This window comes from Wasmannia auropunctata, unplaced genomic scaffold, assembly GCF_000956235.1.
Source record: "Wasmannia auropunctata unplaced genomic scaffold, wasmannia.A_1.0 LD336071.1, whole genome shotgun sequence".
In the NCBI taxonomy this organism is placed as follows: domain Eukaryota; kingdom Metazoa; phylum Arthropoda; class Insecta; order Hymenoptera; family Formicidae; genus Wasmannia; species Wasmannia auropunctata.
Genome location: NW_012026819.1, coordinates 2,151,192 through 2,178,996, shown reverse-complemented (window position 1 = coordinate 2,178,996; position 27,805 = coordinate 2,151,192). Strand labels below are relative to the sequence as shown.

Sequence of the window (27,805 nt, the reverse complement as noted above, 5' to 3'; positions counted from 1 at the left end):
AAATAGTATTTTATTTATAATAGCAACAAATTATTTCGTGTCATCGTAGTAACATTTGATTGAACGTATCGAACTAAATATTTTGGTAAAATAAAACAAATTTTCGTTTTTCAACAAATTTTTTTTCTCAGTGCATTAATATCAACTAAATTGTAATGTATCAAGCGAAAAATTTAATTTTTTTTTTTAATACAAGCAATTTGAAAATCTATTTTCGTTTTTCTACCTGAAACATCCGATCCACCTTCTCGCGTACACCCTCATGGTCCAAGTTGGGATCAGAAAATTTTCCCATCAGCTCGTATACGGCAGTCACGATGTCCGTCATCTCCTCCCTCGTGATACAGCCGTCGCCGTTGATATCGTAAAGAGAAAACGTCCAACGAAGTTTTTCGTCTATCGAGCCACGAGATAGTATACTCAGGCCCGTAACAAAATCCTGCAACATAAAAACCAGTATTGACCGTAGCAGTGTGGCACGTCGCCATAGAATATTTCAAGATATACATTTATGTACTTGACACCCAAGATACTACCGTGTTTCTTGATATTTTGTAAATATGCATATTAACGTAGCGTTATAATCTACCCATCTCTCGCTTCGCTTATCTTTAATTCTTTCTTCTTACTCTATGCGATATTTATTCAGAATACCGTATATCAAGCAACGGAGCAATTCTACTTCCGCGTGAGGATGATTAGAGTTGCATTTAATTGCGTAGTAATTAAACGAATAACACTAATAGAGAATGGGATGGTAAACTTTAGCACTAGCTTGTCGCGACTGAATAACGGTACGGCGCCGAACTTGGAATGAAACGTACAGATGTGAGCACATACCGCACGAGATTTGTGGTCATGTGGTTTATGCAACTTACAGCACCTGCTACTAAGTTATATGAGATCGAGAGATGCGATTGTTCCATCATGTATTTATTATTGAAGCATTATTGTTTCTGCTATGTATTGTATACGTACTCCATGTTTTTTGCTTTTAGAGCTGAAGTATCTGATAGATATTTAAATAAACATGAGTAAAAAATATAAAAAAAGTTGATTACAATCACAATGTTATAGAAGTTTTAAAAATCAGATGGATAAATAAATCCGTATATTTAATGAACTCCTTTTTTTTCCTCCTAATGTATTTTTGAAAAAGTTAGTATTTAATCAAAATCATAGCTGTAATAATATTAATTTTTTTTAAAATCATATGTAACATAAAATTAGATGGAAGCACAAGCTTGAGTGCATTCTTGCATTCACATTAACGTCGCGGCAACGCGTTCGCATGCAAATTTTGTCATGCAAAAAGAGCGTGGCAATAAGAAAGATTGGACAACTGCTATTTCAGTGAAATAGGTCGCTCGCACAAAAGCAATTTAGACACGGAAGGATGTTAAATTTAATCGTACGGTAATTGGGCAAATAATGGCGACAGTGTAACGACGTGTAACTCGTTGTCTCGTAGGAGACAAACTACGCTATCAGTCAGCTAAGTTGCAACGCAGAAATCCCGCTACGTATTAATATATACGCGTGTAAGCGTGTGAAACTGCGGAGAAGTTCACGAGAGCGTTGCGCACGAGATATAGACACACATCAGACGCGTAAGTAAAGCCCTAACAAGGAAAGTAATAGGACTGGCGGCGCTACGCGTCCATTTCTGGTACAATTATTATGGAAATTCGTCTGCGGAATTTCGAATGTGCTGACTATAAGCTAGAACAGAATTGCGGCCTGGTTCTATCGTGCTACTTATACCAACTCGAGTTCGTCATGGAGTGAGAAATACGTCAGCGTATTGTCACAATCGAGTACATTTGGAAGCCGCCTTTGTAGCGGCGCGGCAAGACGTAATTACGGAGTCTGATATTTGCGCTTTCGCTCGTGATAGATCCCCACGATTAATTAAAACTCGCACGACGGATTTTAATTATCCGCTAGAAGCGGCAGAGCGGATGGAAAAATAGTAGAACCGAGGAATTAAGTAGAAATTGAATTGTGAATAGAATAATTGCGCTCCTTTGTCTCGCCACATTTAAGTGACCTCCCTTGAATATAAAATATTCTAATTAATCTTGCAATAATGTTTGGGTGCAATTATGCGAAACGATTATTGCGCGGATACCACTCGCGGGTAATCTCTCAGGGCTGTTCCGAACGGACGATTTATGGAGAAAGCCACTTTGCTAATTACATTTGGTAGGCCTTGATTCCAATAAAATAAAACACAATGTCGATGGGGTAGCATACATTTGAGTACATAAAAAAATACTAGAGTGGGAAAATTTAGTGCTCATCTTTACAAGTTAAGTTTAAATATAAGCAACGACAAAAAATACTGGAGTGGGAAAATTTAATACTCATCTTTACAGGTTAAGCTTAAATATAAGCAACGACATAATTACAATAAACTCCAATCACAAAGCAAAGTAAAAAGTATCGAGAATGAAAAGTATATTAATGGTTGAAATAATGAATATTGTCTTTAAATTGTGGTAAACAACAAAATTATATGTATTATCCTCGACTTTATTTGTTAATATCTCGTTGTGAGATCAAAAAGAGTAATTGCTGAAGCTGTTAGCCCAGCAAATTGTATTAAACAGTCACAAAGAATAAAATAAAATCAGGCAGATGAGAGAACAAAATATAAAAATAGATGTCAGTGATTAACGTTAATAAAATTTGATGCTGAGAGCAGAATAAAATAAAAAAATCTACGTAAAAACTGAAATATCAAAAATACAATTTCTATTTTTCTTATATGTGTAATAATAATGTTGGTGTATTCTAATATATTATATCACTAACAGTTAAGAAGACGCACATAAAAATTTAACATAATATAAAATAATATAAATATCTTAAAAAGTCTTCAAAAATATATTTGTTAATCATTTTTATCAAATAATTCTTATAGAATTAAAATCATATTAGATAACTAATGACTTTTCTTTTTAAATACATATCAAGTGATAGGTTTTATTAATGATGTAATTGTAGTACCTATATTAATATAATATACTATATGATTTTGTATGCGATTTTTTCTTGATGAAATTTTGAAATGCAATATAATATTTTCTGCAAGAATTTTTATCATTAATATATATTAATTTTAAAAAATTTATAACTCTAATAAGCACATGTCTCTTATCTTTTTCGATACCAGCTTGAAACTGAATATTGAAAAATAGGCTAACGTCTTACGATAGAAAGAAAATATGACGTAGTACAAGGGGAGTAAGAAATCGCCAAATGTTGTATAAATTCTCCTAGAAGGTCTAAACCCTGACATACATCATACTTGACGTCACTTAATCTTACTTACAGTCAAAATCCACGGTTTCACGCCTTGTGTTGTTTTACGTGTTTCCACATGTGCACATTATGATATCAAACTTTTCACATTTCTCAAGAAAATTTTATCAAGAAAAATCTTTTAATAGCCAATTATGCCGCATGTTATTATATTCTATACTAATTCTATTATTATATTCTATACTAATTCTAATTGGTTTACATATCTATTATAATATAATTGTGGAATTCCTATGATATTATAAGTCAGCTGCTATATTGCAGACTGCATGTCGACTCACGCAGAGATATGAAGATAATATACGTTTAATATACGTTTAATATACGATATGCAAGCATTACTTTGATAGGAAATCAAAGTTTGCAATTATACGAGCGTGTTTATACATGGCTGACCTAGTCTTGACCATCCAAACAATGAAACGTCCGAATAAATATCGATTGTTGATCCAGGTCGTCGTGATTATGTCGAGAGTCAGGAAACGGCAACAGAACTTTGAATTAATCGAGGATTATAAACAATGAAGGAACTTGACGCATATTTAAAGACCGCAGCGACCGTTCTTTAAATATATGTACATATATTTAACTTGTAAAATGTATAGATTTGTTTCTAAAAACTTGTATCTTCCAAAACTTCGAGATTGCGGCATACTACTTGTCCTCGAGGACTTTGTCCTCGTAAATGTAATAGCTTTATAAAATAGATTTGGCAAATTTTACCATGCCTCAAAAACAATAACAAAATCACTATAATCAACAGAATTATAATATATTATTTTTACTTCAAATAATTTACTTCTTAACTTTAAATTTATGACCAACTCTCGCATTGTACTCATATTCCTAATATTGCAGATATATTTGCAGAAGATGTTACGTATATTAAAGATTTGATACACTTAAAATAATTATAGATATAGTTTGAAGAAGGTAATGTCGCTAAAATTTATAATCTTTATTAAGACAAAACTTTATAGACTCATAAAGACTAAGAATAATAAATCATTATTACCAGTTGTACAATTTCGAAATCGTCGAATTTTACGTTGCGAGAATAAACTTGTAATTGAATGATGTTTAATTAAAAAGAGTAAAGATTTGCTTTCATGTTTATAGATATTATATCTATAATATGACTCATCGGCAATATATCGGGAAAAGAGGTCAATTAAATACTGTAGAAACATCTATTGCACAATATCAGTAAAACCTGTTAAAAGTTAAAAATAAATTAATTTTGTCAGTTTTGTTAAAAAACAAAAGCGCTTGTTTTGAGAATACAACTTAACAATGTTTGTCAGATACATTAAACTGAAAACGAATTGTTCGTTTATATCGTATGCATACATCTTTTGCAAAATTATTTGTAGACTATTCGTTCGTTTTCATTTATCGCAAATATAATTTCCCATTATCATGTCATTAGTTTAATTCACGCACAATAAAAGCTGTATTATATTTCTCATGTAACACAGTTTTTTCAAATAGAGATTTTTCAAAATAGATCTATTATTTTATTCACACAGCTTTCTAAAATCAGTGCTTTTAAGTGATAAACTCTAAGAATAATCAGTAAATTCTATTTTAATTCTTATCCTTCAATTTTCATATTAATGAATTTAAATGGAATTGTGTTTGACAGGTATCCCAACATTTTACATGAAAATGCTTTTCAACTGCTTGGCACAGATCCACATGTAATCAGAGAGCATGCAAATGATTTTAACTGCAACTGTCATAACTTTTAATCACTATCAGTTAAAGTGCTCTTTAATAAAATCTTTTATCTTTAATTAGCTTTTTCAATTAACTAATTATAACGGAAAAAAGCTTGATATCCATTTTTAAGAATCAAGTAACGTACAGTTTAGATGTATAAAAACTTCATGTAACAAAAAAGTTTCAAAAACATTTAAATAAAATTAATTAATAAAATTTCTAATTAAATGAAAAGGTAAATTTTAATAATTTACATTCTACTTGGATGCACGAGGATCTACACAGAATTATAGATAAGTAATAAGATAAATAAAAACTGTTTAATTTGCGTAAATTTTTCAAATTCCTTTAAAAATTTTTGTAGTCTATATAAAATAAGAAGTTTTTGATTTCTTTGCTTTAAATTATGGTTGCATCGCTAATATAATTTGACATGATATACAACGTTATTAAAGTACGAGATGTATTATGATGAATAAAGCATATTACTTATACGCACCGTAATTGATCGTACTAACAGTATTGCTTATCTTGCAAAATACGTAAATAAATTCGCAAAACTGAATCGCAATTAGCTTTTAAAATTCTACGAAGGCCGCTTGATTAAATCGCCGCTATATCCGTAGGGAACGTTGCAACGTTAGAAAGTAAGGAGGATGAGGAAGTCTGCCGTAGAATGAGTCATATTAAAAAAAAAAAGAAAAAGAGAAAAAGAGAGAGAGAGAGAAAGAGAGCTTTGTGAGAAATATCACAGTTAATTAAAAGTTCCGGTGACGTTCGTTTTTCTATCCTGCTTAAAGCAGATTTACTCACAGTGCACGCATTTTTTTTCATACAGATGCTATAACAACGGAACGCTTCCTTTTTACCCCGTTGCATGTTAGTCAGACAATTTTCGTCGTCGCTGCAGTTTGTGATTCTGAATTCATTTTTTCGTTGGTCGTACAAACGATTGAAACATATATGCATACCAGTAAAAACTAAAAAATTTCCAGGTGTGCGAGTGTTCATTATGAAAGCAAGAAATTTTTTAGCGAACAACAGTTTATTATTTCAACATGAAATATTTAGGCTCGCAGGAAACGGACATATATTTTTCATGTCGGTTCGTAAGTGTTATTTAATTTATTATTAGGCATTATGTTCCATATATATATATATATATATATTCTATATATATAAATATTATGTTAATATTATGTAATATATATTATATAATATATATTATGTTCCTTATATATAAATTTCATTAATCTTCTACTTTTAGAAATATGTATCATATTAATTTATACAATTCTAGAATTAATATACATTTGATTAAAACATAATACTTATTAGACGATCGTTTGATTAAGATTGGCGAATTTTAAGAAACTCTACATTTACTTACGTGCTTTACAATAATATTTTAACTGATAAAAATTGCTGCATGTGCATTTCTCGACTGCAATGCGATTAAATCTTATGGTCACCGGATTTCTCGTCGTCGCTCAAAGGCAGTGATAAGTGGACGGAGAGGAAGAATAAAGGGGAGCCGAAGGAACCTCGAAGATGGAGGAGGTCCTGTTGCCCACACGTCGAGAGCGAGTGCACTCCAGTAAAGTATTATCTCGAGAAAAGAAGAATGGTAATCCTTCTTTCGCGCGCTTGCAGATCTTAGAGTGTAAACGTATAATGCGATTTAAGTCGCGATAGAAGCCTTTGTATGTCAGCAATATTACAAATAAAATTCAGAAAATGGAAGCAGATAAACGTATACATTATAAAAAGGAAATATGAAGAGTGACATAGAAACTAGAGAAAATAACAGAAGAGAGTAATATTTCTAAAATTAGAAAAATCTCTGGATTATATTTAAAAAAAATGGTTTCATATTTGCCAAAAAATTAGGTAACAATTAAATACTGTCTTCAGTCTTTTGTACAAAACTTATTTCTGGATTCTATATATCAATTTACATACATATACCTATATATATATATATATATATAAAATTCATGATATAGAGTTTAAAATAAAATATAATAAATTTTCTTTTATTCTCTTTCTTTATAAAAAATATGTGCATTTTGCATAAAATCCGATCAACGTGTTTACTAGAAAAAAATTATCAACATGTAGATACGCTTGAGAAAATGATGTTTTATTATTATCCTAGTGACAACGTGAAAATTAGTCTGAGATCAAAGCACATGCGATAACAACTCGCGTGTAGTCCTTAAATATATGTATATTCGCACTAACTTTTCATCGTTACGGTCCCCCACTGTATAACACTGATGAAAACTGTCCTGAAAGTTTGTTGCATACTGCTCAATGGGGAACACGTCCACCAACAGAGATTCCAGTAGGTTAACTTAGTTAAGCACGGCTGAATATCAAAGGTTAACGTGAGAATCTTATCACGTGTAACAACAAAAAAAAAAGAGACGAAAGAGAAAAGTTTACATTAAATCTAATGATTTTCCAAAGAAGTAAAGGCACAGTTTCAGTTATACAAAGCACAATTCCACTTCAGTGGCCCGGAAGAGAATTGCATTATCCAGTAATTATCTTATGACGACTTCGGTCTCTCTCTCTTTCTCTCTATCATCTTATTACTTCCCAAAACTTTAATGTCTTAAATGAATCCGTATTGTATTCATCCGCAAATCGATTTCAGCACTTGATATCAAGTAGCGACGAATGATTGAACTGTCACTTAATAAACTGTCACTTAGTAAACTTAATTAAATACACGATGTTGGATGCTCGTGTTACGTCTAATTAACTTAGTTTGCAATGCATATTTACTTAAAATATATAACGCATATTAAACTTTTAATTAAACGTATAAATAGACAATTATAATAGCAGCAATAATAAAATTTTATCAATAAAAGAATATTAAATAAAGAAATTAAATAATGCAATAAAATAAATTTTCTTGCATCTATATACATTGCGTACTTTACACAAATTCTTTTTAAAATTAAAATATCAATTAGTGTATTACATGTTTTTTTCTATTTAATAATTTTAACTGGCTAAAGTTACCCGTAAAATCATCAGGCGCTAATTACATTACTAATTTCTAGCCGCTTTATTTAATTTACATATTTAATGTGCTAATTACCGCTAGTCCCATATACGAGAAATGTGGTTAAGTTATTACGTAATTTAACCGGTTTTAGTAAATGCAGTAAATAGTACATATACATTACCGAGTGCAAGGTAAGGATTTGGACAAGACGTTTCTCTTTGCATTGCTACATTTTTTAGATATCAGAAAATCTATAAATATTAATAACAAAAAGAAAAAAAGACGGTATTAAAAGATGTCCGGATGGGAAAACAACAGAAAAACTTTGAAAACATAAACTTTGAAAAGAGTCATAAATACTTAGAACTGTAAATAACATTATTCTTTAGCTTTCATTGCGTACATTTTACGAGATGTATATCGCGATACATGTCTTGCTTCGAGAACTAAATATTAATCTGCATTACATTGACCTGGAGAACTAAATATAGAGTATGAGATTGATAGTGATTTTATGCATGCTAACAACTTTGAAAGTAATATGCAAAACGGTCTCACACAGAGGACAAAGAAAGAGGCAAATTATGCGGAAAAAAGGATCAACTATCACTTTGCGTTGCAAAACTGCGAGATATTACGTGCAATACAATGATGTACAATCGTCTTATTAAATTTCGTTAGAAAACGATTAAAATTTCATATATATGCAATGCATAAACTCACCTCGAAACTGAGAAGCCCGCTGTGATCCTGGTCCAAAGTATTAAAAACGTAATGGGCGTACTGACTTGTATTGGCTGCAAGAAGACAAACATTTAAACTTACAGAATTAAAAATTAAAGCAATTCAAATAGAATTCGGTCCAAGACAAAGAATTTGTATTTCGTGAAAAGGAACTCGCATCGGATATGCGAACAAACAATACTTGAATTTCTGCACTGGTTCGACTTTATTGAAGCCAGAATACTTCTCGATATTGATTTCGTAAGGAAACAGAAGTATACCGTTATAATATAAAAGCATTTCAATCTGCCAATAGATATATATACATATACGTAATGGACTTGAACAAAAATCTACAGAGACCGTCGAATCTGTAGATCGTAAACTGAATATCCATCGATGTATGTTAATAACTTCCGGTCGAAATAACGCGAATACTTCAAATATAAAATGGAGATTTATATAGGTCACACACAGAAATTATTACATCATATATATCCGTGCTGTGCCGATTGCACCTCTTTTACTATTCCCGGTAAGATTTATCATATAATGATTTGACAAAAGGATTGAACAAGACATACTACTTTTTAAAGCGGCGATGTCCTGCCGCCATTGTACTAAGTATAGCATATATGCAGCAATTTCTAAGAAAGTTTCTCTTAATTGCGAATTTAAAAATTTATATTTGTTAATTGTTGAAGATTACCACTACTACGGCTCATTGTTCTTAAAAATTATCAAGCTTATACTGTATAAATATTAATTATTAATATCATATTGAATATCAAAATTTCTATTACAACAGCAAAAATTATTGAGTTAATCAATATTCTATTAAAAGAAAACTTCTTTCATTATAATAGTTTTTTAATAAAAGGGAAAGCAAATTAAAATAATTTTTTGTTCCCTTTTTTCTATTTCTTTTAAAAAATAGTTCTTGATAAATAATAAGTCAAAAATATTAATAAAAAAATTTGAACATTAATAACATTAATAACATATACTTTTTATTATGTACATAAATAACAACTATTGAAAATTGTCTTATAACAAGAGACGTATTTCGGATATTGCAGCAGAGTGGTAAATATCAAATTCGAATTGTCTATTATAAGTAAGAACTTTGGGTCTGGATTCTCATCAAAAGGATTCGCTTGAAAATTTGTAGCAGTTCTCATTATACTTCAGACATACTGAGACGTCATCGGGAGCTTATCGCGAAAGACCGGGACGTAAAGTGTATTAACTTGTTCTCTAAGTTCCGTAATGTTTGCGAACTACGTGCTCGTGGAAAATGAACTCACTCGTAGAGAAATGCAAAATTCGAAAATCAATTGTCTTCACTTGAAAATGTTCATAACTCTTATAAAATATACTGAAAGTACGTATACTTTACTTTGATACACAAAAGATAATTAAAACATTGCAATAATAAGATTAAGTTACATGAAAATTCGTACGTTTTTATTTGATTTTTGTACAATATTCTTTGTGCTTGTTTAAGAAGTACTTTTTTTAAGAAAAATAGTACATTCTATTCACGATGTTTTCCCCAAGGAGGTGAGATCAGATCTTAGATGTAATAATTTCTCTATTGTGACAACTAATTACTAAACAATGCAAAAACATAAGTCGTTTTTAAAATAAGTCGTTTTAAAATGTAGTATTGCTTTGTATGCTTTTATTTGTATCGCTTTAAAATTTGATGTATTGGCGAATTAATACATCTTTCCCTATACTTCAGATTGACATAAAAATTAAAGAATAAATTTTTTATAATATAAACAAGGCTTTACATATAACAAGGCTCTTTAAATTGAATTATTAATTAAATATATTTTATTTGTATGATGCAAAAATATCTATTATTTTAATGCAAATGTATAATTAAAATAACTCTGCATATATTTCTTGATGATTATAGAATCTAATAAGGTTTTATGTTGCGTACCACACTGTTAAATAAGGAAGATAAGCCATAGTTATACTCCGCGCACACAACTACTATCGGAACGTCCTCGGAGAATTACGAAGTTGCAATCTCCGGGTGAAGGGTCACGTATTTCACACCTTGAGTCATATATATCTATAAATCCTGCATGCACAACGTATAAAGTTATGCTCAATCGTATATATATATGTACATATACGATGTATATATACATATATATATATATACGGTTGAGCACAGAATAAAGCTATCTTCGGGACAATGTATAATATGTTTTAAATTATCTGACTTGTTTTATCAAGAGAATATTTTTCATGTACAAGAAGAAAGTACAAGATATCAAATACCAAGCAGACTGTTCCACTTTTAAAATTTTTACGCGATTATGTCGCAATTGCTGTAATCCTGTTCCTAATCATTCGTACATAAATGTTAATATTATGCAAATTATGTTTTGCCATGATATTGTTAATTCCTACATATTTATATGATGTTTTAGAAAGAAACAGAATATATTCTCATATAATATTAAATCTATTTCTCATATATTTCAGACATTTCATATATTTCAGAGATTCAGATCTATTTCTCAGATTTCAAATTTCTTCATACGTGAATGCACAGCTACATTTTAGGACGCCGTACATAGCTGCGCAAATCTGAAGACGTAGAGAAGAGATGTATTACTTCGAAAATACATCAAGCAAGCACAGGAAGCAAGCGAATTGCTCCGCTTTTGTTTGAACTAACGAATACGAATCGTGAATCGTTATCTCGGGTGGAGGAGTGAGATTTATCGCGATGCCATAATTCACCTATTCGACTTTTGACTGTCGAGGCAGAGATCTCCGTAATGTTCCTTTATTGCGTCGGCCCCGTATTCGATATCAGAGGTATAAATTTCGCGTGCTGAACTGCACGCGCGAGTTTCGACTACCCTCTTGGGTTTTGCCGGAAGGGTTTTAGATAAGTATAAACATGTCTACCCCTGATAAAGGACATGGTCGCGAAGAAGGGCCCTATCGACCATTTATTGCGGTAGCTTTTATGACTATTTCTTTAAACGATTCTTTTTTTCAAAGATCTCAATTGTAGAAAGCACATTAATAAATACACGGGAGATAAAGAAGAGACTTCTATAAAATTTTTATAATTTTTGAGACGCGATAGCGGAATATTCGTACTTATATTTCTCGTATATCCCGTATTTCTACGCAATGAAAGTCACAGTAGAAAATTACCTCGATTTTTCTTCTTTAAAATAAAAGTACATGGCTAACAAAAGCCTCGGTGGGCAAACTATCTAAAGCAGCATTACGAATGGGGTCTAATTGAAACCTTTAATTTAATGACCATGCCGCTGTTCTGTATTGTCCTTGCTTGCCCAACTGCTCGATTTATATTTAATTAACAAAGCGCAATAAATAAGCCGGCAAAATGTTCTTTCTGTAATTTAAAAGGAGGTGGAAACTTCGATTGCATACTTTGCTTTTCTTTTTTTGACGGAAAAATTGTGTAAGTACCAGAGAATTCGTAATTAATATATTTTTCAAAGGAATATTTTCAATATTTCTGTATTCTTCTAAAAAAGTTTTATACAGTACGGTATTTATCTCTTCTGTCGGCACACGATGCAACGCCGTTCGGTAAAGAGGAACATAAATTGCTGTAAATTGTAAAATAGTAGGCGTTGAAGATAGACGGATGCCTGAAGCGTCGTCTGTTCGGAGATCTTTTTTCAAGGATTTTGGTCTTGATCGCTCGTAAATTTGCGATCGACCCTTCTTTTACGTCAGGTGGCAAACAAATCATGATATCAATCGACATTGTGCCTGCGGGTATGAAATCTGGCTTTTTGTCGACAATAGGAAGCTTTAAACATCTTACGCTACTGTGAGCTTTTACAACTGCTTTGAAAAGTTTACGGTCTCGTTTTTTTTTTATTTTGCATTTATATTATAGATTATTTTAAACAAATATTTTAATTTTTCAACAAACAGAAATTAAAGAACGTCGGGCTAATAAAGCCATGTAACAACGAATCGTTCGAATTAATTAAGCAAACAATTTGCCAATCGTGAGAGAAGCTGTAACGAATATTTAGTGGTTGTAATACTTGATGTTCCCATATCACGGCGAAGTTAATTGTTTTTAGTTAAAATGCGGTGCGACGGATGTAATTTCCGAAAATGCGAATTTCATCGTGTTAATGCGCGGTATGCGCGTAGTCATGGATAACCATATCTCTCACGCGGATAAAAGCGAACATTTGAAACGCAGTGCCACTTTGATCTGGGGAGTTCGCGTTGCCATGGCTACTGCAACCGCGTTCAGCGAAGGGCCGCAGTACTCCCGGTTGTTGGATTGTTCTCTTTCCCTCTTCATGTTGATGCTTTTCGACGCATCCCCGATGCTGCCGTCGCAACGAGGAAATTTAAATGCGAATAAATGCGCGGCGAATAAATAAACCGGACGCTATATCCGTCGTCGTTCTTTTGGCAAAATAAACATCCCTTCAGTTTCCGGAAAATTCTTCCGCGTCGTTAGATAAAAATCTTTGTGTTTGTTAAAGACACATGTACTTGGAAAGAATAATAGAAAACGCTATTGTTGTTAATTTTCTATTGCAAGATGCATTAAACCATTTATTAAATACTAAATAGAAAAATAGACTACGTAAAAATGTAATAATGTTATCTTTATAATTAAAAATACGGATATTTTCTCCTTTCTCTCCCCCCCCCCCTCTCTCACTATCTTCCTTTTTGTAATTTTATATTAAGATAATTATAACAAATGTGTGAGTAATACATTTCCATTAAATTTTGTATGATATTTTTCGAACAATCTGGTGTTTTCAAAATATGACTTTCCGCAATAATCAGAAATGTGCACGTTTTTTGTTAAAATATTTAACTACATCGTAAAAGTTCTACTCGCATGGCATCTATCTCGTGATACGGTATATTCGCATTTTTTGTAGGAGAAAAATTCTATTCGGCTGGCACGAGAGATGCTCGCATACCACGTAAAAACATGATACTGTTACTTTCTCTTCCATTACCAGCTTTAAGTGGTAAAATGTATGTAATGGCTAGCTAAATACTTTCATTCATTAGTTAAAAAATAGGGGAACAGAAAGCCGTGTTTAATAGTTTTACGTATTTTGTATTTTAATTCAATTATTATATTATTAAAAACAACTTAATTTTTGCATTGTTTAGTAATCAGTTGTCACAACAGAGAAATTATTACATCTGAAATCTGACCTCACCTCCTTGGGGAAAAAACTGTGAATAGATGCACTTGAAAGTATCCTCTCTGACGACTCCCGTAGGACATTCAGCCTTGAAGCCGCGATATATCCTCTTCAGTTCAGCCTCTGTGAATCTGGTCGCTCGACAAAGGCTCGCTAAGGAGTCTGGCCTGTACCTCGGTATTTGCTCTTCCTCGTATTCCGAGTCTGTGAAATAAAAGCAGAGCTCGTGTTAATCACGGAAAAGAAATCGGCAAATTCCGTTCATGTATCGCGAATCCGTCGAACCGATAGAAAGCTCTAACAAGATTAAAGAACTTTGCTGAAAGCTTAAGACGAAATACTACGTTTTACCGGGAGATCTTATAGAAGCAGATACGAGTAGCGCAGTTATCGGTGTGATATTTATAAAATGGACGAGGAACAAGCTATTCAACAAAAAATCTATACCGTTCTACAATACATTCAATGAATACATCTTTCAAACGATATCTTTTTTAATCTTTTAAATAATCAAAAATGTATAGTAACAATTAACTTTTACGTTTATATTCTTAAATAATATCGCAACGAAGGAAAATATTTAATGTTTTTTAGAGATTTTTAAGTTATTATTAATGCCAATATCACAAACACATAAACAGAAGAGACAAATAAGTATAAAGTTTCATAATATAGAATAGACTGTAGATATTTTGTAATTTATTGCTGTCATATACGAGAACTGAGTATGTAAAATTTGCGAAATAACCCTGGACCGGCATACCTATCTTTTTCAGACGTTATTGCCGCACCAAAATCCGATAAAACTTGACATCGCTTCCCTGCTACTATATTTCAGTTCTCTTTTTTTTTCAATGTGCGATACATCAATCGATGTGGGTATATAAAGCCCGGATTCGACGACACATTGCAGTCGCGAATAGAAATCTGAGATTGAATTGCAAGATTCAAACTCCCGTGTGATATTGCAATCGTACAGTGTTATGTCACACAGAAATTTCGAACTCCGTGATTTATTCTTAGGTACTAATATTTAATTTATTATTTGTTTCTAGTTAAATAAAAATATATTTAACGTATAATAAAATTTTCAAAATTATAATTTATATTTGTTAGAACAATGCATATTTCAAAAATGCAATCAAGTTTTAAGTATATTGTGCATGCAGCAAGTGCAAAACCTATTAGATTTTGGTGTGTCTATTAAAGTTTAACAGCATTTACGTTAACTTTATGATTGAGTTTGAGAACAAAGCATTTGAAATAATTGCTTCATTATCCAAGGGCAAATTCGTGAATTTCATATAATACTTTGTACTAAAATTTTGGTTTATCACGCCGATTTTTTTTATATTTATTTAATTCTCGCTGTCGCAGAGATTAATGAAACGTGTAGTAGCTTACGAAATCTTTGGAATGTATTGCAATTCATAAAGTTTCATAGAATATGCGAGTGACGGTGCCGCATTACTGCACCTTATTTCCCATGGGATAGTCCTTTTTATCTCTCGAAAAGGCCGTCGAACTTTTAAGAAACCTGAATGTGGAATGACCTTCGGTGCGGTAAAGCACAGCGTTTATGAGACCGGTACTGAAGCGAGATGCGAGCAACCCCAAGATGTGCTCGACGAGATTTTGTAAAAATTGCTCTTCCTTGTAGTTTGAAAGCCATCCGTTCTATATCTCATGCGGCTCATGCAATATTTATAAGATTTCATTCAACGTCGCGACGTTACGAGATCAAAGATTGAGGTGAATTTTCGAATCGCTTGCCAACCTGGCAATCGAAGCAGCATATGACAAATTTACGGACTATATTTCGCAAATATTGCTGTCACTAAAAAATTGCAATAATAATAGAAAGTAAAATTCATGTAAATATTTCTCTCTTTTTTTATTTTTATGAAGTTTAAATAAAAGATTTAAATACAATTTTTCTGTCGAGTATGTAGGAGGAGAAAAAAATATAAATTCCTTGATAAACGAGGACACTGAATATATGCGTCGTAGAATATGAAATAGCAAATATACATACATTTCTCTTCAAATGTATGTAATAATCTTAAATTTTGGGCTCACATTTACAAGAAAAAATTCTGTAATACAAAGACGTTGCTCGTACAGTATATATAATTCATTTATTTTAAAAGAAACACAAGTTCAATACAATTACAAATTTGCAATATCATAATTACTATAAAAATCAATATAGTGTATTAATTTCGGCAAGCTTTTATATAAAATTGAGTTTTATATTACCTTCTCAAAATAAACGAGATATTTGAATAATTAGCAATTTAGTTTTCCACGCCGATTATTCAAAAAGAACATTAACATGCAGTTAAAAGAAAGAAATGATAAAAAATATTCTATTATTTGAACAATTTTCTATAAGTAATTAATTGTTAAAATGTACACCCGAATAGAATTCAGAAATTTCAGAACAGACAGAATATAATAGCTTTGTAATGTCGTTGAAAGAACATTGTTAGACTTATGCGATGAAAATATTTTGCATTGTATTTTTTTAGATGGAAAACGAATTTTCGTTATTCCATCCGATATAAGCGACCTGAATGAAGTGATTTCGCAATAAATTCCTTCCACATGGTGAAACACTGCCGCGCGTAGAAGTGCACAGTGGAAATCGAAACGTATCGTGCATACGATACCGTGCTCTCATACAACGCGGAAGATCAGGGCGAAAAGAGAGATATTTTTGCACATCGCTTCCACACACATACACGGAAGCTTACTGTTATATTTTCCACAGGCGAGGTTACCGTAAGTCGGAAGGCGGGAAAGTAATCCAGTGTGTTGGAATTTAAATCGAATTGTCTTGTTCCGACAGGCACTGGATTTCTCAGATTCGATCTACAGACAAATGTGACGCAGGAAATAAAGGGCAAACGAGACACGCCGAAAATTGGTGCGAAATTCTCTCTCTCTCTCTCTCTCTCTCTCTCGCGCGCGCGCGCGCGCGCGCGCGAAGAGAACAATAACAAATGCTCGGGAAGAGAACATCTGGTGGGTATTTGTATTACAACTTCAGTAATTTCGTTGGGAGTTTATGACAGCGTGAAATCAACTAAGAAGAATACGCTTACGTCAGAGAATTTTGCAAATTTCCACTGTTAAATCGCTGTTAAAATTTCTAAAAACAAGTATTTTAATCAATTGGAAAAATTTTTAATCTAAATCATTAGGTAGCAGTTACGTCGCTACAATTTATCACGCCTCATAATTATTATCCACGATAAGAGAACCGTACAAACACGGCATAAAACAACAAAAATAACAATTTTTAATTTAATATAAGAGCGGATCTTTCTCTTCAGTTAGCAACTCAGTTCCGCAGAATTTTAAATATTACTTCTACTTCTTTATTTTCTGTAAAAACAACATGTTGACCATCGCAGAGAGGAAAAAAACTCCAAATTTAATCTAGACGAGGTTGCTTTCGTACTTCTCTCCTTTTTCGTGTCATATTCTCTTTAAGCAAAGGGCCGGTTTGACCGAGCGTAAATAGGGTCAACGGCGAGGCAACATCCGTTCGACCCTACGTCTCATTCCGGACGATGGTCTGGCTGAGATGAAGACCGAATTGTGGGGACTTCGACGTTCCTCTTTCGAGATATTGAATTTGTGCAAGGGATGAAAGGCATTCCTCTCGGAATGTGCATCCGTTGCCGTTGGATAGGCAGGATGCACATCGGTCTCTGTTTCTTGATGAAAGGCTGAACTATTGGAGTTTCCGTCAATGCGTTCATCGACAGTGATCCCGCAGGAATCTATTATACGCAAGCAAATTGAATGAGAGTATTCAGCTGTTTGTAAATGATTTCAGAGAGACCGAGATAGGCTTTTGTACATGCATTTCCTTCATAAATCGCGTGATTCTGAATGGTCTGGAGAGAGAGATCGCGCGATACAAACATAAATAAGCTAGCAAATTATGAAAGTTCTTGCTATTTAATTATGTTTTTTTAAAATTGATCACAAAATAGCTTGAATTTAAAGAAAAATTTTTCAATCTTACCGTTTTATTCTTACACATTGGAATTTGTAAAAAATGAATAATCATAGATTATATCAATATTTGGGCTTTTCAGGTTAGCTAGATGGAATTTTGCATAATCAGATTAATTTATGCGACATCTCGTATAGTCTTGTCTTTTTTAAACTGGCCTGGGTATCGAGAAGGAAATATAATTATATTGAATAGAAATTCTACTGAATTTTCGTACACATTTTTGTTATTAATATGTACCTATAATAAATGACAATTTTCATAAAGAATTTATTATTATTAAGTATCATTCTTGTTTTTAATTTCAATAAATTATGACTCTTTATTATAATAATAAATTATATTCAACAATACATTGTTCAATCATAATTTTAAATGTATAATAGACTTTATTTTCATATAAAATGTAACAAAAATAAAAATAAATATAAATGTTTAAAAAAATGTAGAAAGTTTTTACTGTAATAAATATAAGCAATTAAGCAAAATAATGATGTCATGTTTCACAAACAAAAATATTTGCGAAAATAATGTATTTAGAAGCAACGTAGCTTTTTTATTATAACATATTTTAATAATTTTAAAAAATGAAATTAAAAATTTTCTTCTTTACCTCTAAAATAATTATGCTTAAAATAGATATAAAAAACTTTTATATATAGGTACATATACTGATTTTTATTATTATTGGTATTATTATTTCAAGGCGCGTACGTTTCAAATATAAAAATAATTTATGTCTGTTGACGCATTTCAAATTACGTCAAATAATTTTAATGAAAGATATAAATGACTTTCTTTACGATTAATTAACTTTGTTAACATGCTAAAATCTTTTTCAAGCATTAAATTCACAGTGCTTATTAAAAGTGCACACAGTGCTCAGCTAACAATTCACGTGGCCGTGGCCGTTTTACAATGTGCAACCATCGCGACGTAAAATTCCATCGCTCCGCCGTTTTCACTGCAATACATTTTATTCTCATTCAAATGCAACCGCAATCAAACGAAACCTGAATTATTATGTGGTTGAGTGCAATCTATACCGCATACCTCTTAATATTTGACTACGGTTGTATCTAAAATATAAATGCAGTATTAACATGTTAGAATTATCGCGCTCGTAAAATATTAAAATAAATAAAAAAATATTAGCCTCTACCTACCTATTTAAATTAGTAAATTAACATTGTTCGAAATAGAGAAAAATATAACAAATTTGGGCAATGTTCTTTATAATTTTGACAATGCACCTTGGTATAAATATAGCTTTGTAACTACATTGTATGTGTAACATACCAATAATTTACTTATTTAAAACTGTTATAATACTAGATGCACGAATGTGTACAAATATAATAATTATTAATACTATTTACGCGTAGGACATTAATGTGTATTATAAGCTTTAGTCGAATATAATTCATTTTATGGTGCGCTTGCAATTATTGCGAGAGAATATATAACCTTTATATACATTTTCTGCATAAATGCAAGAATTACTTTTGCGTCCAACTATTATTAATCTAAATTATGAAAATCTTTATAATTACAGGAAATAAATTTCTCACATATTTTAATGTCTAATGTTCTTCAAAACTTTAATGTTCTTCAATATTTTAATGAAATGGGAGAAAATAAATTAATTAAACGTGTATTACACACTGTACATGACATCAATGTAATTGACAAACAGATTTGTCTAATGACAAACATAAATTAAAAATTATTATCTGCTTAATCAATTAGCTAGAATTCACGAATATGTGTAATACACTGTACTGAGCATGTTTTTACAATACCGGTCGGATAAATGTCATTCTAATAAAGTTATGGTTGAGAGCAACCGACAGATAACAAATGCAAGGCAAGCGTTTGCCGACGGTATTTCACCGTCCTTCGCACTGATACGTCGTACGGATGACGATGTTGGTTCCAGATATTTCCCTCATAAATTTGTTTGTGAAAATGTAATTTGCGGATGGGACCGCACCTGGACAGTATGAATTTTCATGAAGTTGGCGACCCCGAATCCCCAGGATACGTTGCGTGAATATACCGTCGGTCTCCGGAGTATTGCGTGATGAAAGTACGCCTTTGGCGACCGCGGGATATGTGAAACAATACCATAAGTTGACTGTGAAGCTCGCTACGTATGGTAATATAAATATAAATATTCGATGGTTTGGAGAAATTTCAATCAAGTTAAAATATTTTTCATCTCACACTATCCTTGAGTGATATTTCACCCTCGGGCTGATAGTCATTTTTGATACGTTCAAATGGATACCCTCAATATACGAAAATTGAAGATGTTCGAAGAGCTCCTTTTCTCATCTTCTTCTACACCCTCTCCTGAAGTCTTATATGCAGTAACAGCGGCATACAACAGTTAACTTTAACTACATACTTTTTACTATTTTATGCGCATAATAAACGATTATGCGCAACATTTTCAAACGTGCTGCGTGAAGTTTTGATAGAACATTATATTTTATTTTTGAAATTATCGATCATTATGTTAAAATGTATTACGATTCACTCAGAAAAACTTATTCCATCACATATAAATTTATGTTTAAATATAAAAAATATTCTAAGTTAATATTATTAACATATTTCAAAATACGTGTGTATCAGTGACGTAAAAATCGTCTTTTTATTTCACTGATGGAGGTTGATAAACTTATTAGTACAGAGTTATCAACTACTCTAGTTTATCGGAGGATCCGAGTTAGGTCGATCGAAAAAAAAGGAAATAATTTAATGAAAAGGCAAGCAAACTACGTAGGTGCAAGTATCATGCAACATAGATGGCCAGTAAGACACGTGAGTAGCGTGCAGTGTTGGTTAAAGCGGAAAACCCTGGAGGCCTTCACGTTTCACGAACAAGTACGCGAGTCACTCTTTTACTGGTTGTCCAATAGAAAACAGCATATAAGGCACACTGACGTCGGTTCATCGAATATATCTCACGTTCATAGAGCGTAAAATGTTATTCCCATATGATTTTTCGATTCTTGAATACATCCGAAAAGAGAAAAGTCGCTTCTTTCAACAAAGTATTTTTCGCATATGTACATATAGAGTTGTTTCATGAATTTATCGCTGCCAGGTACATCCGTTTATGTTAATAATTTTGTATGTATGTACGTGATACTATTCATGTATACACAGAATATAATACATACAATTAAAGCAAAATTGAATGAATAATCAGTTTAATGAACTTGTCACTACATCCTTTTAATTAATATTATAGAGCTACGACATTGAAAATTACATTATTTTAGAGTTTCATCTAAGAATAAAAATTACAAAATATACGAGTGTGATATGAGATGTATTAAATACCTACACAATTCTATTTTTCACATCTACTCGAATATTTTTTAGGTACCTATAAAGTTTTCAGTTTAAAAGAATTCACAACAAAAAATTCATTTCCTGCGTAAGGTATAACAATAACTTCTACATTGATAAATCTGGCACAAATAATACCTAGGGCGAACTTGACGCCGGTCCAGGCTTGCCTCACGTAGTTGATTAACCTCCTGTAGAGAGGCCTTGGTGGTGGTCTCTTGGTGGAAGTTCCCTCCTCCTCGCTGTCGTTATCCAGCGTTCCCGGCGGCGGGCCTACGCCCGACAGGGTGCCAGCTTGATTCCTCTTGCCGAGAATGTTCACGACCTCCCGCAGCCCAGGCGCAACGCCCTGCAGTCCTGGTGCGTAATTCGCGGGGGCGACGCCGGAACCAAAAAGGTTCGCGCCGCCCCCGCGACCTCTGCCGCGTCCACGACTTCCGCGACTCCAGACACTGACACTGCCTTCGAGAGTTTACAACGCGATCAGATTTCGATACTTTGATCACAGCAATCCGTAGATACTTTTTTATATAAGAGAAATCGAACAACTTAAGATAATCGTTTTTACAGACAATTGCTTGCTGTACGTTCAGTCTTCAAAATGACATGTTCTTAAATTCTAATTTCATGGTTTACAATTTGAAACATGTTATTGTCTTTTTACAACTTAAAGCTTTGATCGTTCCAAACAAAGGGAAGTTGAATTATTTAAAAGAAGAAATTCTTTCTCAACTTAAAATTGTTCAGTTCTTAAATTTATACGATTTTCGAACTCACAAAGTTTATGGTATATATCAAATGACGAAGGGAGATAGTGTTACGACATAATATATAGACATTCTCAAGAGTGCCATTTGCTTTAAATATATAACGCGAATATCACATGTCGTGCGTAAATAATTAATTAGGACATTGGCAAGTTCTAAATTCTTCTTAAAGATACGCCCAATAAAAAAAAATAAATTATAAAAAAAGACTATTATATATTTCTGATTTTATATAAAAATGTAGCTAAATTTAATTTTAATTAACTTTAGTTCGGCATCAAAATATATTAAAGTTTTAAGGCGTTAAATATTTGTAAAATCCATGAAATTTGAAAAACTTCCGTTTCTTCAATGCAAAATATTATGTTTCGCATTTACTTGGTATTCGATTTCTACTCTTCGATTATGATGGAACGCCGTGATACCTTGGCGCTTTTTGTAGGAGGGGAGCCCCACCACGGGGCCGCAACCCCCCGCGCTTCCTGCGACAGAAGAGCTGATGGTGGCAAGACAGGGAACACCCCGACCGCCACCCGTTCGACGTTCCAAATCACGGCGTCTGCAACCGCCGCCTTCACTGCCACCGCCACCCCCGGCGGACAACACCACGACGGACCCAGAGGTACGTTTGCGCGGTCTTCTTCTCGCGGAGCCCCTTCCTACCGACGAAGGCCCCGCTCGTTTACGTCGCCGGAATCGCCGCAGACTTCCACGGGGAATTCTGCAAGGCATTTCATAGGGCTGTCACCCTAGCTCGCACATCATTTTCTTCTCGTTTTATTCATTATAATTTCAACCCTTTTACACGCATCAAATACGTTTTTTTTCCGCGAGTAAATTTCTGCTGTAATTTTACTTTTTTTATTTTTGTCGTAAGTTTGTTATAATTTTATGTAAATATTTATAAATATGCAAAAATCTTAACATTAACATTTTTATAGAATAATATGTTATACAGATTCTTTGTTCGCTTTGATAGTGACTCTCGGTGCGGTCGATTTCTCAATAGAAGCAGTATATATGGACGTGCGATGTCAGCGAATTTTCTTGCTTTTTCCGCGCTTTCCGTGCTCCGTCTGCTTCCGCTAGAAGCAGACTTTCCGGCCAGATACACCTGCCCTCTCGAAATTCACGTTAAATCGTCGACAATTTATAAAAATCGCAATTCAAAACGAAAGAAGCTTTCTGCGCTTGTGCCCATTATAATTTTAATGCATAATCTTTTTACAGAAAGAAGCTTTTCGTTTAACGCGAAGATTTCCAATTATATGTAATTATTAATATTATATTACTTAGCAATTCTGATGTACATACAGTTGTTTGATAGTAATTGACGGACCTGTCAATATCTTATCAAAATGATAATATCAAATTTAACAAGTACTGCGCAAATATATTACAATTAATTTATGTCAGGTTTTAAAGTTTAAATAAATAATACGTTTGACGAAAGATTTTTCTAAAAAGTCTACTAATGCTCACCCCAACACTTCTTCCGACACTTCAAACACCACGTCGCCTATTTCTTGCAGACGTAAAAGACTCAAATCAATTCCCACGATAGAATATCTGTGGACTAGATTACGGTGACCCACGATTTATCTGGTAAATCGACAAATTTATATTCATTGAATGATATGCGGGCTTTCCCCGTCTTGTTCTTTATTGCGCGGAGTGCAATAAACCCCCTTTCACATTCAGGACTTAGGGCGTTGGCGTGAAGCCCTTGGACGAGATCATAATGCTTGTTCTCGAAAGACGTAGTTGGTTAGTGTGTTGTGAATTCGGTTATGTTAGTATCTGAAACAGGTAAAGAAAAAACACATGCATTAGTTGTGTTTGTGCACAAAATTTCGGCCAAATGATAACATACGTCGGTAGGAAAAACAAAAAAGGAATAAAAAAGATGCAATTTTGGAATGTATCTTGATTGTAATAAAGTCGATACTTATTAGTATTATTACGTTCACAGGCATAAGCGATAAATTTCTGTCCACAATGCAAAATAAAGATAGTGACAAACTACTCACTTGAAAGGTATCATTAAAAGTTTTATTTTACAGCTAATCGAAATCTTTGAGAACATGATCTTATTAAAAAATATAAGCAGTTACTTGTAAGAAAGTCTTTTTCGTAAATGCGCTTTTCTTGCTTATTTAACACGAAACGCTATCGCGTTTTCAGATTTAAATTAGTTTCAAAGTATTTTAAAATATGAGAAGAACTTTTAGAGAGTAAAAGCACAAGCATAAGGAAAGATACGGCAGTATTTTATTGTATCTAAATAGTAGTATTTGTCAATTATCTTTTTTTGCATAATTTATAATTTTCATCGGACGTGATAACTACTGTACTAACTTTCAAACTTACCGCATCGAATTGAGGTCAGATCGAAGAGAAATTAAGAGTTAATGAGCTCATTTTTCTGGATTTAATGCGATTTCTATGATGACTGCCTATTAATTCACGTGACAGCGGGTTCCAATTGTCTTAGTGGAGATCGGAAAATATATAGAATTCGATGTTGGGCTCTACCACAATTGCCTCTTTATCTTAACTAGGGTTTAACGACTGACTGCAGTGTGCCAACAATTAACGAGACCACCAATTTCGAAAATTTACGTCAATGTACTTACTTGCGCACTTTACAGTCGTTACAACCCTACCACCAAGTTTCACAAACACACACCGCTCAATATAAGTGAGAGTGATAAAATGGCTACTAGATCGCTCGTAAAGCTACTTGTCCCGTTCAGGCGAAGTTCTTTGAAATTGCTTCGAAACCGAAGAAGTTCCGAGCTCTATGTGCTTCGTATGCATATGTGAGCTTTCTTGGCGATCAAGGATCTATGTAGATAAACGGGGCACGGTGAGTGCCATAATTTTCTAGAGATTTATCGAAAGAAAATGTCCTTAAACTTTTATCTAAAGATTTATTGTTATTGTAAAGAAAATTTAAATGTGCACATTTACTGAAAATTTACTGCATTTTGTATAAAAATACTTTAACATAACTACATAAAATGTTTTAATGTAAATACAATAGCACACACGCACATATTTATTCATATAAATTAATAAAGAATCAAATTTCACTACGTATTTATGATAGCAACGTTTGCAGAAAACCGTTAATAGTTATTGAAGTTATTGAAGTTCGGTAGTGCAATCGACTCGAAATTGATAAAACCGTAATCAATTTCGCGTTATTATCAAGTAGACGGTGGAAACTGCGTTTCGGTATTGCCATAACTCTTCGCGATACCGCGAATGAAAGAGAGAAGTGCAAAATGAGAATAAGCTCGACGGCCCAGGATAAAGTTCAAGCAGTTTCGTGAGTTTGAACATTTTCGAAGAGAAAGGAAGCAACTACGAAGAAAAGAAATGTATCAAAGTCATGCATCCCTTATCTAAATATAACTCATCGCATGATGGCTCGTTGAAAGCAGAGATAAACTTATATATCTTTCGGTACATAAAAAAAGGCCGAGATTGATATTTACATCCGTAAGTTTTACGATTCTACCTAGGTCTCTCTTTGTCATTCCTCGGCTGCATTACAGGGAGGAAACTCCTAAACTCCTACATAACTCAATAAAATATGGAAAGAAATACATCTTTCTGATTGGGAAAGTAATACAAGTGGAAGTATAGATAAGTACGTATTTCCGATATAAGAAAAGATTAAATCTCTTGTAGATATACTCATATGAATATACTACGGCGTAAGAAATATAAAATTCACATAAAAAAGACGTGTTGAAACGTAACGCTGCAAATTTTTATGAATAATTTTTATCATCTCTCTTCAGAAATAAAATTAAGTCTACAAATTATAATTTTCGTTCACAATATGCTGTGTAAAAAATAAAAAAAATTAATTTATTTGTATTTAATCTTAAAGTATTTAATTTTAAAGGTAATATGCTCGTTGCGTTGTTTGTCACTAATCTGGCCATGACTTTATCGTTAAGCGTGAGTAAAGAATTATGTTCCTTCTTTACTTATGTATCTCAAGTTCCATTAATATGTGTCAGAATATGATGAGCAATTACTGCGGTTCTCTGCGGTGTTGCGGATAAGAGCACGTGCTTATTTTGCTACCTTTGTAACAGGCTCCGTGACCTTTGGAGCTTATATCGAGTTAGTTGAAGACGCGATTGTAGTAAAGTGACGTAAGGCAACGTCTAGGAAGCTTTTGACATCGTTGGATGGCCCGGCATTACCATGTTCATGTCACGTAACTACAAGAATAGTCTGTCCTCTAAAAAAAGAATCGTGTGGCTTATCAAATCCGTTCATCGATTACAATTTTTCTTTTCACCCTTATATATTATCTCCGATTTAGCTGAATGTGGCCTGTGTTCGAATTCTAAGGACATTAGGATAAAATATAAAAAAATATGAAATCACGTATGCTATATGTGAAAATTGGTTTATGTGTATAAAAGCTTAAATTTTTAAGAATATTTTCTCAAGAAAGTTGAGAAAATATAATATAATAAGAAAAGTGAATTTCTTATTTAATAAAAAATCTCTCTTATAATAAAAAAAAATGAATTTCTTAGAAAAATAAAATAAAACGTTAGATGTATGTATGTACATAGTATATTATGTTAGCTATAATAATAACAATAAATCAATCAGAATAATGAAATAAATTGACATTGTTATCTATTATGACAATACACTAGAATCAAAACGTAAAATTTTATCTCAAATTTTGTTTAAATTAATATTGATAATATAATTTATTTAAATAAAAATATTAATAATATGATTGACATATCCTCATAAAATAATAGTGTTACGTAGCTGAAAATATATCTCGCTTTTGATTATATCGAACTATCTTTATATGCCACGTAACGTCAACATTCTTCTGGAGAGCAAACATTCCATCGAGTCTGATCTAAAAAGAAGCTCTTCCACTCGTCGCGGCGTCGTCGTTGTAGACCAGAGTGCCATCCAAAATCTACTTTTATCTCCTGGGGCGACCATCCCTTCACATTACTTCGTTTCCCCTAAGTTTTACCTCACGACCATCTCGATTGGCCACTTTTCTTTTCTTCCAATTTTCGTCCTGGTTTCTCGGATTCTTCCCGATGTAGCTCTTGGCTATGAGCGTTAGGGAGAAACTAAGAGAGAGAATCCAAAAAACGAGGAGAAACTAACAAACCAAGAGACACAAATGAATCGAAATGCAGACTTTGTAAAGTAGATACAATCTTGTGCGACGATAGGAAATGATGGGAAAATTAAAAGATGCTAGATTATATATCGCACAATAAAACAATAATTTTAAAAGAATGATTTAAAGGAAACAATACTTTTCATATGCTATCTTTCAAAATTCATCGTAATAAAAATCTTCATTATTTTTTTTTGCGCGTTGAGATTTTTGTAATTATATTTTTCTAATTAAATCTCTCGCACATACTAATACAAAAGAAATAATTAGAAATATTTAGGTAAATTTACACATATTTAATAACATAATACATGTAAGGTCGATACAAAAATGAGAATATATTCTCGTAAGGGGATTACTTCGCATGCCTACGGATGACAAGCGCTCCATGTCAATGTAACACAACATTGTCCCGACGTCCTCGTGACGTCAACGCATTACACGGAG

At 32.7% G+C, this 27,805-nt stretch overlaps 1 protein-coding gene and 1 long non-coding RNA gene across 4 annotated transcripts in view; both read right to left on the bottom strand.

Moving 5' to 3' along the window:
• The window catches only part of LOC105449919 (Kv channel-interacting protein 1), a 127,614-nt gene that overhangs the window by 7,336 nt on the left and 92,473 nt on the right, over window positions 1-27,805 (bottom strand). For 2 of the 3 annotated variants that reach the window (XM_011689380.1, XM_011689379.1), the window contains exons 4-6: window positions 14,023-14,211; window positions 8,795-8,868; window positions 227-439 (exon numbers count right to left, since the gene is read on the bottom strand). In XM_011689380.1, coding sequence (XP_011687682.1) covers window positions 227-439; window positions 8,795-8,868; window positions 14,023-14,211 — 476 coding nt within the window. Of the gene's footprint in view, window positions 1-226; window positions 440-8,794; window positions 8,869-14,022; window positions 14,212-21,538; window positions 21,863-22,592; window positions 22,900-27,805 lie in introns of those variants that run through there. The other variant, XM_011689378.1, reaches the window with a different exon arrangement.
• The window catches only part of LOC105449921, a 59,677-nt gene continuing 55,225 nt past the window's right edge, over window positions 23,354-27,805 (bottom strand). Inside the window, exon 2 of the long non-coding RNA XR_974389.1 lies at window positions 23,354-23,967. This is a non-coding gene — a long non-coding RNA (uncharacterized LOC105449921). The remainder of the gene's footprint in view (window positions 23,968-27,805) is intronic.